Raw genomic sequence first — 12,897 nt, 5'->3', positions numbered from 1 at the left:
ATATTCTGCAACAAGGGGGGCGTATTATTACTTACATTTAGATCTAGCTTCTAACTAGACCAGGCAGAAGATGTGCCGCGTCCATAACCACGGGACATGTCATAAGTTAGACACTTTCTTGTGACGCCTCCTGGTCGGCTTACATTAGACCAATATTTGCACCAAAATCTTAGTGAATTTTGACACATTTTAAGGCTCCTCATTTATTAGATATTTGTCAAAACAGTCTAGTGATGTGCAGGAAAACATTTGGTACAAGGCGAGTGCAGCAGTATTTTGGCACATTTAACTTAGTAAATATTTCCGTATTCGACAACGCGCTCGCGCTCTCTCACTATATATGTATATAGCACCAACATTTTCTGCAGCATTGCCTTTGTATGGTCAGATAAGGAAATGACTTACAGCTCTGAAGGTGACATAGGGCGACAGCAGATTACATGATATCAGAATTCACGTCACATTTATATGGCGATCACAGTTTTGTATAGTATATATCTGGTGACGACATATTCAACAGTACTGTATATATGGCGCCAACATATTCCATAGCAGTGTGTATACATCTGACACCACCACATGACGACATTAGAAATCACCACCACACAGTATAGTATATATCTGGCGCTGACCTATTCTGCAGTATGGCGCTCATGTAGTGCTGACACAAGCTAAACATGCCAATTTCCTCGGTGACCGGTCCGCTATTGATATGACTTTGGGGTGCTCCAGTGACACTTGCATTCAGTCAAGCAAATTGAGCAGATAAACGACTGCGGACCAAAGTCTCAAGTCACAGACAACCACAAGAGAAGTCGCCGCCTGTGAAACGTAAATGCCCAGGGAGACTTTCCAAGAGACAATCCTGGTTGGGCGCCAAGGATTCTACAGGCAAAGTGTGAGTGTGTGTCCCCTGTGGCCATATTGCGGCCCGCACCCGGCGGGTCTGCAATACACGGCACACCGGCCATGTGCATTCCGCATCATGGATGCAGACCCATTCACTTGAACGGTGTGGAACGGAAACACCATTCCATGCTTTCGTGGGGTTCCATTCCGTGCTTCCGTTCCACAAAAAGATAGAACTTGTCCTATCTTTTTGCGGAACAGACGGATCGCAAGGTTGCGATTCGCATGCGGCTGGCCCATGGTTGGTGCCCATGCATGCAAAGCACAATTTGCGGGCTGCAGCACACATTCGTGTGCAAGAGGCCTAAATGTGCGATACGTTTAGTCTGCTTGAAATTAAACACTTGGGGCCATTTATCAAACTGGTGTAAAGTAGAACTGGCTTAGTTACCAAAAGCAACCAATCAGATTCCACCTTTCATTTTCCAAAGGAGCTGTCAAAAATGAAAGGAGGAATCTGATTGGCTGTTGGGCAACTAAGCCAGTTCTACTTTACACCAGTTTGATAAATGGCCCCAACAGTTCACAAGAAGCTGATAATTTCCTATAAGAAGAAATACAAGGTTACAATTTTGGCCGTTTTATGGATTTTACAAGTATTGCTCTTCTGAACAACTGCTGAAATGATGAATAATTCAGTAAGTTTGACTGGACAGGAGAGAAGGGCTGTGCTTCCATCTGGTGCTCTGCGCGGGGTCGGGAACACAAGCTTCTCGGAAGATTTCCCTCTTTGCAGCTGAACAGTAAATGCATTAACAGACATCCCCATGTACCTGGGCCAGAGTCTGCTAATGTCATCTAACTGCTCCCAAACGTCTCTGGCAGGAAGTGCGCTTCACATTGGTGATAATCTGAGAACGCCCAGCTAGATTTGCTTCCAGTCCCTTGTGCATCCTAAACCGTACCCGGCCCCAAGACTGAGGAAGTGGCTGTGTGCAGATTACATGGCAAAGCTACCAGGATCCAGTGCGGGTGAAGAGATTCTCCCTAAAGGTACAGGCGATTGTGACCACAGAAAGGTGATGTGGAGGGCGTCTGAATGGTGCCACCATAAAGGGTCTCCCCTAGGGCTCTGCAAATGAGTCTGTAAAACACACGTCACCATCAGCAGCATACAGAGGTGCGGTATCAGTGCCGTAATATGGACCGGCTGGTCAGCACAACAGACCCAGATGGCAAATTCTGGGTTCTGTCCATTTTATACAATCAAAAGCACCTGGACTGAACACGGACACATTAAAGGGAATATGAATATGATACTGGTGACCGATCTTCAGCATAAGTCATCAATATAAGATGGTGGGGATTCGACTCCCAGGACCTCTGCTGATCATCTGTTGGATGAGCGCTTGGGCCTCTTCCTAGGCCGGCGATGTCCCAGTACATTGTTAGAGTGGCCTACGTGCTGCCCTCTCAGTCCTATTCAATTGAATGGGGCTGAGCAGCTGCACTAAGCACGGCCGTGATTTACTGGGCCATTGAATAGACCATTGAGAAAACATTGGTGTGTATATATATTATATAATATTTTATGGATCAAACACTGAGAACACATCCTGAACTTGGACCTTTGCAGATGTAAAACATGAAAAAGGTGAACAAGGCCCAAAACTGCCAGTACACCACATAAGATAAGGATCAGCCAGAACGCATTCACAATAACCTACGAGGGATCCGACCATCACTATGCAAAACACCTCGGCACATCAAGGACATATAATAGCGCATGCAAAAGAGAAATAGCAGCTAAGCTCACCTATATTAGGTCACAAACGGAAGCACGGACGGTGCTGGGAACAGAGCACACGAATCCAAAGTCCAGCCTCCGAAAAATGGGATAGCCTTTATTATTTAGTGCAGATTGAAATCCAGTATGAACACAATGTCTACGCATTTCAGGTCTAGCAGTAATGACCCTTATTCATGGGTTTTAATTTGCACTAAATAATAAAGGCTGGCACATTTTTCGGAAGCCGCACTTACTCTTTTTTCATACATTAGCACATGATCTACCTGTCTGCATGTTAAGATCCATACACATGTTCATTACTCACCACTAAACAGAGAGATTTGGGCAATTTCTTTCACATTTGTTTAGTGCACTTTAAAAACAACCATGAAACGACGTTGATAGTGGTCAAAAGCAGGGAAAGCCAAAAATCAGCTCTAGGGACCACCACTCCTGCTCTACACCAAGATCTGTGTGAGGGATCTAGGTAGGTACCATTGTCTCCCCTCCACCAGAGTCCTGGGAGAAAGAAGTTACAAAGACATATGATGCACATATACACATGTATGCAAAGTAAGGCCCAGCCCCCACCCCCATCAATCACCTCCCCCGCTGATAAGCCAGAGGATGGCATTAATCATGGCCAGGCAGTGACCGGCAGAGCGGAGCCCTGGTGTCTTTGCTTCTATTCACTGATTGTTATTATTGCTGAATCCCTCTCCAGTCTGCTTGCTGGAGATAAGGGCCTTTATCTGCCGGAGAGATCTTTATCAGGGAGCAGATCAGACCATGGAACTTATCTGAAATTCACATCTAGTCAAGAGCCTGAGCAGAGAGGAAAAACAGGCCGAGCGGCCCCCGGGCAGACCCCACTTCAGCTTCCTCTTCTCCTTTGTTTAAACTACGGCTTTTTAGGGTCAACTTGAACTTTACAAAACCAACTGGCGGGGTCACAGTAAAAGGAACATGAAACCCACAGTTCATCTCAGGAGCCCCCAGGGATCCAGGGGTTCTGGTCCATCACAGCCTGTGTAACAGGAGGGAAGAACAGGTTCTATACAGGAGTGGGCTTTATAGAGGAGTAACCCCAATATCAACCAAGGGGCGACAGTTCTGACATCAGGTAACGAGAGTCAATAGTCCTTGTGTGAATTTATATCAGCCTATGTCCTCAATGGACAGAAAGGACCCTCACGAGGACCCTCTGCCCGATCTCCTCCTCACTTCAGTGGATCATGGCCTCCACAGACAGCACACACCTACTGACTAGCTACTTTCACACCCGTGTCCATGACGGATCCGTTCAGATAATACAACCGTCTGCATCCGTTTGTATTATCTGTAACATAGCCAAGGCGGATCCGTCATGAACCCCATTGAAAGTCAATAGAGGAGGGATCCGTTTTCTATGGTGCCAGATTGTGTCTCACAAAACGCCAGTGTAAAAGTAGCCTAACATGTGCGTTCAGACATCAGTGGTTTTCCATGGACGGTGGGTCGTTGGTGATACCATGGAAGAATGCCCTATTATGGCCCATGATTATAGATCTCTCACACACATGGTCTAGTCATGAAAACCAAGCCTACAACATGGATACATTGCAATTGCTAGGAGATGTTGTAAAAAACTATTTTCAGCCTAGCAGTGACACAAGGAAGGCAAAAAGCGGACACATGGCCCAAACAACGTATTCATCAGGAATGAACCACTGACCGCCTTGTCACAGACGTCATCATGGACATTTGAAAGAGGCCTTATTGTAGTATAGAGCCCACAGTATGCACAATCCACGAGGAGATGGAAATCCTATGAGCTGCATAAGCTGCCCCTATGGCATGGCTGGACAAAGAGCGTCTCTCTAGCATCTAAAAAAGCTCAGCTTTGGGTGGTGGTCTTTGATTTCCCTCTGTCGGAGGATTCACCCAATTTATGACGATCATAAGTAAAGCACACCTCCGGCAGTATGTGCACCTGGAGTAGTAAAAATCAGTAAAGGTGTCGGGCCTGCCACTCCATGTGGTGAGGGAACTCTAAAAACACCTGTGCAAGTGGCAAAAAGGACCCGAGAAAAAAGGGTTTTTAAGGCAATAACAGCCGAGACGATTGTAGTAAATGATCCCCACCGAGTTGTAGTCTATGAAAACGTCATGTTGGCCCCTAGATTGGTCAAACTGGCTCCTAAACACTATGAGTCTTGGTATGTACACCCTCGGCGCTAACGGTCTAACCTACAGGAACGTGTCTGTGTGAACATGACATATACAATGAACGGCAACTCTTCAGAACAGACGTGACAGGAAAGCTCATACAGACACACGCGTATCTGTAGGATCGTCATACCCAACATTTTTTCACTGTGCCAATTTCAAGGTATCGGAGGGTCCTAGGTGGCCGCTGGGCAGCAGCTAAACAAGTTCATGGATCAATACAGCCCTAAACCCTGGCTAGTACATATCCAGCAGCTGTACATGAGGGCAGGAGCAGGGACAAGTATATCAGCCGCCAAGATCTGTACACAAGGAGAAGAAAGGAAGCAGGAAGATCTAAAACCCTGATCAGATGTCCACACGCAGCATTGTTTCAGTCGTTAGACTGCAAGCTCTGATGGTGCAGGGCCTACGTTACACATTACTATGGAACATGTAGGAGCCTCCATAGCCTGGTATTCACATGTATAAAATATTACGAGTGTTCTCATATACAGGAGGCGACATGACCCCTCTCCATGTGACAGCCACAGTGACATCACGCCTCTCCATGTGACAGCCACAGTGACATCACGCCTCTCCATGTGACAGCCACAGTGACATCACACCTCTCCATGTGACAGCCACAGTGACATCACACCTCTCCATGTGACAGCCACAGTGACATCACGCCTCTCCATGTGACAGCCACAGTGACATCACGCCTCTCCATGTGACAGCCACAGTGACATCACGCCTCTCCATGTGACAGCCACAGTGACATCACACCTCTCCATGTGACAGCCACAGTGACATCACGCCTCTCCATGTGACAGCCACAGTGACATCACGCCTCTCCATGTGACAGCCACAGTGACATCACGCCTCTCCATGTGACAGCCACAGTGACATCACGCCTCTCCATGTGACAGCCACACTGACATCACGCCTCTCCATGTGAGGAAGGGAGATTTCTAGAAAGTCTGTTCTGGGGCCCGCTCTCCTAGAGCCACTAAGCACCTGTACACATTATCTCTATGGCTGCACAACATCTGCTGCTGGAAACGAAGATGCTTTCCATTAAGGTCTAGTGACTACTATAGCTGCCCTGCAGCGTCGGGTCATCAGCTCAAGTCCAACCTACAGGAACTACATGTCCACATAGGTCTGAGCATATCAGATATAGTCAAGTGCAGCTTAACCTCTGGCTTCCTCACAACTGTAATCCATTTACACAAAGTCCTGCTCTGAAAGGGTTAACATTAAAAACACAAACCCATTCTTAGTACAGAAAGGTCCTGGGCTGCAATCTCCGGTCTGATCAGTTCCCAGCTCTTATCTGCTGCATCTAACTGACAACAATAAGAACAAAGGACATGGAAACGGAGCCCCGCTACCTCCTGTGCCGGGCGGACAGCAGCCAAAACCGGCCCCCACAGACAAGAGTGGTGGCACCACAGGATGAGGACCATGCCACTGTGCGTTCATAGGAAGTGACATCACAGCGTTCACCTACCCAGACACAGAAAACTCTTCACACATACAGGGAGTGCAGAATTATTAGGCAAGTTGTATTTTTGAGGATTAATTTTATTATTGAACAACAACCATGTTCTCAATGAACCCAAAAAACTCATTAATATCAAAGCTGAATATTTTTGGAAGTAGTTTTTAGTTTTAGCTATTTTAGGGGGATATCTGTGTGTGCAGGTGACTATTACTGTGCATAATTATTAGGCAACTTAACAAAAAACAAATATATACCCATTTCAATTATTTATTTTTACCAGTGAAACCAATATAACATCTCAACATTCACAAATATACATTTCTGACATTCAAAAACAAAACAAAAACAAATCAGTGACCAATATAGCCACCTTTCTTTGCAAGGACACTCAAATGCCTGCCATCCATAGATTCTGTCACTGTTTTGATCTGTTCACCATCAACATTGCGTGCAGCAGCAACCACAGCCTCCCAGACACTGTTCAGAGAGGTGTACTGTTTTCCCTCCTTGTAAATCTCACATTTGATGATGGACCACAGGTTCTCAATGGGGTTCAGATCAGGTGAACAAGGAGGCCATGTCATTAGATTTTCTTCTTTTATACCCTTTCTTGCCAGCCACGCTGTGGAGTACTTGGACGCGTGTGATGGAGCATTGTCCTGCATGAAAATCATGTTTTTCTTGAAGGATGCAGACTTCTTCCTGTACCACTGCTTGAAGAAGGTGTCTTCCAGAAACTGGCAGTAGGACTGGGAGTTGAGCTTGACTCCATCCTCAACCCGAAAAGGCCCCACAAGCTCATCTTTGATGATACCAGCCCAAACCAGTACTCCACCTCCACCTTGCTGGCGTCTGAGTCGGACTGGAGCTCTCTGCCCTTTACCAATCCAGCCACGGGCCCATCCATCTGGCCCATCAAGACTCACTCTCATTTCATCAGTCCATAAAACCTTAGAAAAATCAGTCTTGAGATATTTCTTGGCCCAGTCTTGACGTTTCAGCTTGTGTGTCTTGTTCAGTGGTGGTCGTCTTTCAGCCTTTCTTACCTTGGCCATGTCTCTGAGTATTGCACACCTTGTGCTTTTGGGCACTCCAGTGATGTTGCAGCTCTGAAATATGGCCAAACTGGTGGCAAGTGGCATCTTGGCAGCTGCACGCTTGACTTTTCTCAGTTCATGGGCAGTTATTTTGCGCCTTGGTTTTTCCACACGCTTCTTGCGACCCTGTTGACTATTTTGAATGAAACGCTTGATTGTTCGATGATCACGCTTCAGAAGCTTTGCAATTTTAAGAGTGCTGCATCCCTCTGCAAGATATCTCACTATTTTTGACTTTTCTGAGCCTGTCAAGTCCTTCTTTTGACCCATTTTGCCAAAGGAAAGGAAGTTGCCTAATAATTATGCACATCTAATATAGGGTGTTGATGTCATTAGACCACACCCCTTCTCATTACAGAGATGCACATCACCTAATATGCTTAATTGGTAGTAGGCTTTCGAGCCTATACAGCTTGGAGTAAGACAACATGCATAAAGAGGATGATGTGGTCAAAATACTCATTTGCCTAATAATTCTGCACGCAGTGTAGAGCTAGACGATACAAGATTATCAAGAGAACGTACAAGGATGGCGGCTGTACAGACCAACACGAGGCTGAATCTCTACCGACTGCTGAAGGGTGACCTTAGGCTGCAGTATGAGAACAATATATTCCCTTCTGATTTCTGTCAGGTCCATCAATGCTCACAATCCCCAACTATTCAGGACAGGGTGTAGATATTGATGCAGAGAGTGAGTTGGTTCCTCCCAGGCTCACAAGAAAGGAGACTAGTCCTCGTCACATCTTTGGGTGAAGAAACTGATTGTTCTCATTAGTTCTGCACTTGTGAGGAGATGCACAGGCAGGTCAAGAAGCGCTCACCTGTACATCTCCTCACAAGTGCAGAACCAACTGTTCTTCCGCTACAGGAGGGACACAGTGACTGCACATGCGCAGCTACATTTCCATGAACAGTAGCTGTTCCCAAAGTGGAGCCTCTGCGCTCACTCAGGCACAAGATGTCCTGTCAATCAAGAGGCAGATGAGAGCATCCTCACCTGCAGGTCAAGAACTCTTAGATAATGAGACATCGATTTGATCATCCCTAGATCCTACACATCACATGTATGTTGGTCCAATGCACCCATTGTTATAGGATCAACCAACCATCTAATGAGTATGGGCTAATTTCCGTGGAGAGAATGCTCAGACATACTGGATTTCAACTTGCTCAAATCCTTTTACGCAAACCCGAGTTGTATGCACAAGCGAGTCCCATCAAAAACTGCATGTGTGTTTGTAGCCACACACAGCCTCACACTTTGGCCGGTAACCAGTTGAGGGGTGTACCTGCATAGACTGACTCTATCCAATCAGACTGTGCAGGGACACCCCCCCAACTGGTAACACCCCTCTGGACCCTTACTGCAGACAGCTAGCAATTCATTCATAACTTCTAATAGAAATATTAAAGAAATGGCAGAACATACAGTCATATGGATGCTCCAGAAATGTTATTACATGGGGGATGCTTGGAGCTATTAAAACAGGCGTGTCAGGAGCCGGGAGAGGTCTTCTTTAACCAGTTGATAAAATTCTTCTAAATTCTGAGTTTCAAAGAGAAGTCCCGGCGTGAGAAGTTAATCAGATGTAAGACCCGGCTTCTCCGATTTATCATTGTGAAGTACAGGTGACCCCTGATTCCATCAGTTAGATCAGAACCAATGACAAAGGCATCATGACCAGAATGACTGAACGTCCACTTCTGTGATGGCCATGTTTCCCATCTGACATTAGTAGACCTCATATGAGGCTGGTAGTGTTTTATGAGCAAACACAACGGATTAGGATCCCAAGGACATCAAGACTACAAGCGGAAAGATAAAGTCATTGAAAACTGCATTATGGCTTTCTACATTACGGGGGTTAAGTCCTGATACCACCTGGGTACATGACTAGTCCTTATCCGGCAGATGGTACCTGCCGAGGGACTCCAGCCTGGCCGCACCGTACCTGCTTTGTATCTCATCCTAAGAACCGTACGGTTATCAAGTTGAAGATCAGTATTGTATTTCAGCAGCTGAGTCTTTGAGAAGCAGAAATGGCAGACAGCGTGGCTGCTCGCCTCCCTGGCAGATCTGGTGAGACAAAACGCGTGGGAGGCGCATTAACCCTCTCCCCGCTTGCATAAAAAGTTCCTTGACAACTAGTGGTTAGGTCAACATTGATTATTTACATGTTGTCGACCACTAGTAGTAGTCTGCTCGGGGGAAAATGAATGGAGGAGTGTGATGAAAAAATAAAGGTGCAGAGGAAGAAGTAGAAGTGGGAAATGGGATGAGAGATCGGGGAAGTGAAAGGGAGGAGAGAAAAATGGGAGGAAAGAGAGACTCAGATTTATTATCAATTTAATAATCGCTTCTGGAAAAACCCAGACAGGTAGATAGAACTTCAGGCTTGCAATTACTTCCCCCGTCAGATAAAGCAGTTTTATCAGGCAGTTATTTCTGTCATCCTCAAATCAGCTCCTTATCTGCAGCCTAGATCTCTGCAGAGCAAACAAGGTACAGATGCCCATGGAAGGCTGTCAGAAAGTTCTGGGAGAAGCAGGTCACCCCCACCAGCCAGCCATCTACACATATCACACGGCTGACACCACCCCCCTTATCACAAGAAGATTAGCAGCATAAAATTATTATTGCAGCCCGCAATCTACTTCCAATCCACCATCTGCTCCCACAACGAGAGTCCAGTTCATCTTGCATTTTCTCGTTATCTATGTTCAGAATCATCATCAGGAAAAGAAAGCCCTATATGTCTGCTGGCTGCAAAGTAATATCTGCTGAGAGGGAGATAAGATCGCAGCAGCTGCGAGATCTCTGAAGAAATACTTTGAAACACACGTGATCCTTTTAATACAATGAATGTGAGAGTCACAGGAGATAAGATCTCGCATTCAGGCCTGTCCCGACACACTGATTCTATCAGGATGTGACTGCATAATAGGATATTTCAAGCTTATCTGCCTGCCGATCGCAGCTCTGGCTCTTATCCTGCCCAGCATCAGGGTGGGAGCTGGGGCCTCAGAAGATGCACAAGTAGCTTCTCACCTTTCACATCAGCCCTTCCCCCCATCACTAGAATCTGCATAAAGGCAAGCAGAGTAATGAGCTCCCCGAGTCCAGGCCGCCTCCATCAACGCCATGTATCTGGACTGGGGAGATAAGGTTACATGTGACCGTACGTATATGCAATACTCCAGCCGCCCGCTTCATCCTCTTGGAGGAGAGTCCAAAAAAAAAGCTAATGTAAACTGGAAAAGCAGGAGGTTGTTCCATCGCCAATTTACTGCGGAGAAGGCCTCATGCACACAACCGTTTCGTTTCAACGGGCCCGCAAAAGAAGCGGACAGCACTCCAAGTGCTGTCAGCATCCGTGGCCCAGCAAAGTACAAAAAATAATAATTATAGAACATGTCCTATTCTTGTCTGGTTTGCGGACAGGAATAGGCTTTTCTATAATGGGCGGCACACACACACCTGACATCCGTTTATTGCGGATCCGCAATTTGTGGAGCGCAAAACATGACGAAGTCGCGTGCATGTAGCCTAATAAGTTATACAACTTCCTGTATATAGTGATATGGACCATGCCGATATAACCCGGGTATCTTGTATATATACACTGAACAAAAATATAAACACAACACTTTCAGTTTTGCTCCCACTTTGCATGAGCTGAACTCCAAGATCTGAAACATTTTCTACAGACACAGAAGACCCATTACTCTCAAATACTGTTCACAAATCTGTAGTAGTGAGCGCTTCTCCTTTGCCGAGATAATCCATCCCACCTCACAGGTGTGGCATAGCAAGGTGCTGATTAGACAGCATGACTATTGCACAGGTGTGTCTTAGACTGCCCACAATAAAAGGCCACTCTGAAATGTGCACAGTTTTACGCCGAAATGTGCACAGTTTTACGCCGATCCAGAGCATCCCAAACATGCTCAATGGGTGACACGTCCGGTGAGTATGCTGGCCATGCAAGAACTGGGATGTTTTCAGCTTCCAGGAATGGTGTACAGATCCTTGCAATATGGGGCCGTGCATTATCATGCTGCAACATGAGGTGATGCACAACAATGGGCCTCAGGATCTCCTCACGGTATCTCTGTGCATTCAAAATGCCATCAATAAAATGCACCTGTGTTCGTTGTCCATAACATACGCCTGCCCATACCATAACCCCACCGCTACCAAGGGCCACTCGATCCACCATGTTGACATCAGCAAACCGCTCACCTACACGACACCACACACGCTGTCTGCCATCTGCCCTGAACAGTGAAAACCGGGACTCATCCGTGAACAGAGCGCCTCTCCAGCGTGCCAGACCCCATTGGATGTGAGCATTTGTCCACTCAAGTCGGTTACGACGACGAACTGCAGTCAGGTCCAGACCCCAATGAGGACGACAAGCATGCAGAGGAGCTTCCCTGAGACGGTTTCTGACAGTTTGTGCAGAAATTCTTTGGTTATGCAAACCGATTGTTGCTGCAGCCGTCCGGGTGGCTGGTCTCAGACGATCATGGAGGTGAACATGCTGGATGTGGAGGTCCTGGGCTGGTGTGGTTACTCTGAAACTCCTTTGGAGACGTATTTTATGGTAGAGAAATGAACATTCTTTGCACGGGCAACAGCTCTGGTAGACATTCCTGCAGTCAGCATGCCAATTGCACTCTCCCTGCAACGTTGCGACATCTGTGGCATTGTGCTGTGTGATCAAACTGCACATTTCAGAGTGGCCTTTCATTGTGGGCAGTCTAAGGCACACCTGTGCAATATTCATGCTGTCCAATCAGCACCTTGCTATGCCACACCTGTGAGGTGGGATGGATTATCTTGGCAAAGGAGAAGCGCTCACTAACACAGATTTACACAGATTTGTGAACAATATTTGAGAGTAATGGGTCTTTTGTGTCTGTAGAAAATGTTTCAGATCTTTGAGATCAGCTCATGCAAAGTGGGAGCAAAACTGAAAGTGTTATATATATATATATGTACAGCTGGTATAAGTTATACATTTTTTGTATATAGTGATATGGTGCATGCTGGTATAACCTGGGTATCTCCTGTATTTAATTATATATGTACAGCTGGTATAAGTTATAAATCTTTTTGTATATAGTGATCTGGACCATGCCGGTGTATCTCCTGTATATAATTATATATGTACAGTTGGCAAAACCTGGGCATCTCCTGTATATAATTATATATGTACAGCTCGTATAGGTTATACATCTTTTTGTATATAGTGATATGGACCATGCCGGTATAACCTGGGTATCTCCTGTATATAATTATATATGTACAGCTGGTATAAGTTATACATCTTGTATATAATGATATGGACCATGCTGGTATAACCTGGGTATATTCTGTATATAATTATATATGTACAGCTCGTATAGGTTATACATCTTTTTGTATATAGTGATATGGACCATGCCGGTATAACCTG

General features: G+C 45.9%; 1 protein-coding gene across 4 annotated transcripts in view; it reads right to left on the bottom strand.

The window, feature by feature from the left end:
* Positions 1–12,897, bottom strand: part of ZFPM1 (zinc finger protein, FOG family member 1) — an 87,517-nt gene that overhangs the window by 67,479 nt on the left and 7,141 nt on the right. The window contains exon 1 of one of the 4 annotated variants that reach the window (XM_040409303.1): positions 10,485–10,524. The exons of 2 other annotated variants lie outside the window; for them this stretch is intronic. In XM_040409303.1, coding sequence (XP_040265237.1) covers positions 10,485–10,524 — 40 coding nt within the window. Of the gene's footprint in view, positions 1–4,979; positions 5,002–10,484; positions 10,525–12,897 lie in introns of those variants that run through there. One more of the 4 variants, XM_040409305.1, reaches the window with a different exon arrangement.

The sequence above is a fragment of the Bufo bufo genome, chromosome 10 (genome assembly GCF_905171765.1).
Source record: "Bufo bufo chromosome 10, aBufBuf1.1, whole genome shotgun sequence".
NCBI lineage: Eukaryota > Metazoa > Chordata > Amphibia > Anura > Bufonidae > Bufo > Bufo bufo.
The sequence above is the reverse complement of the archived record's forward strand: the minus strand, read 5'-3'. Positions and strand labels throughout refer to the sequence as shown.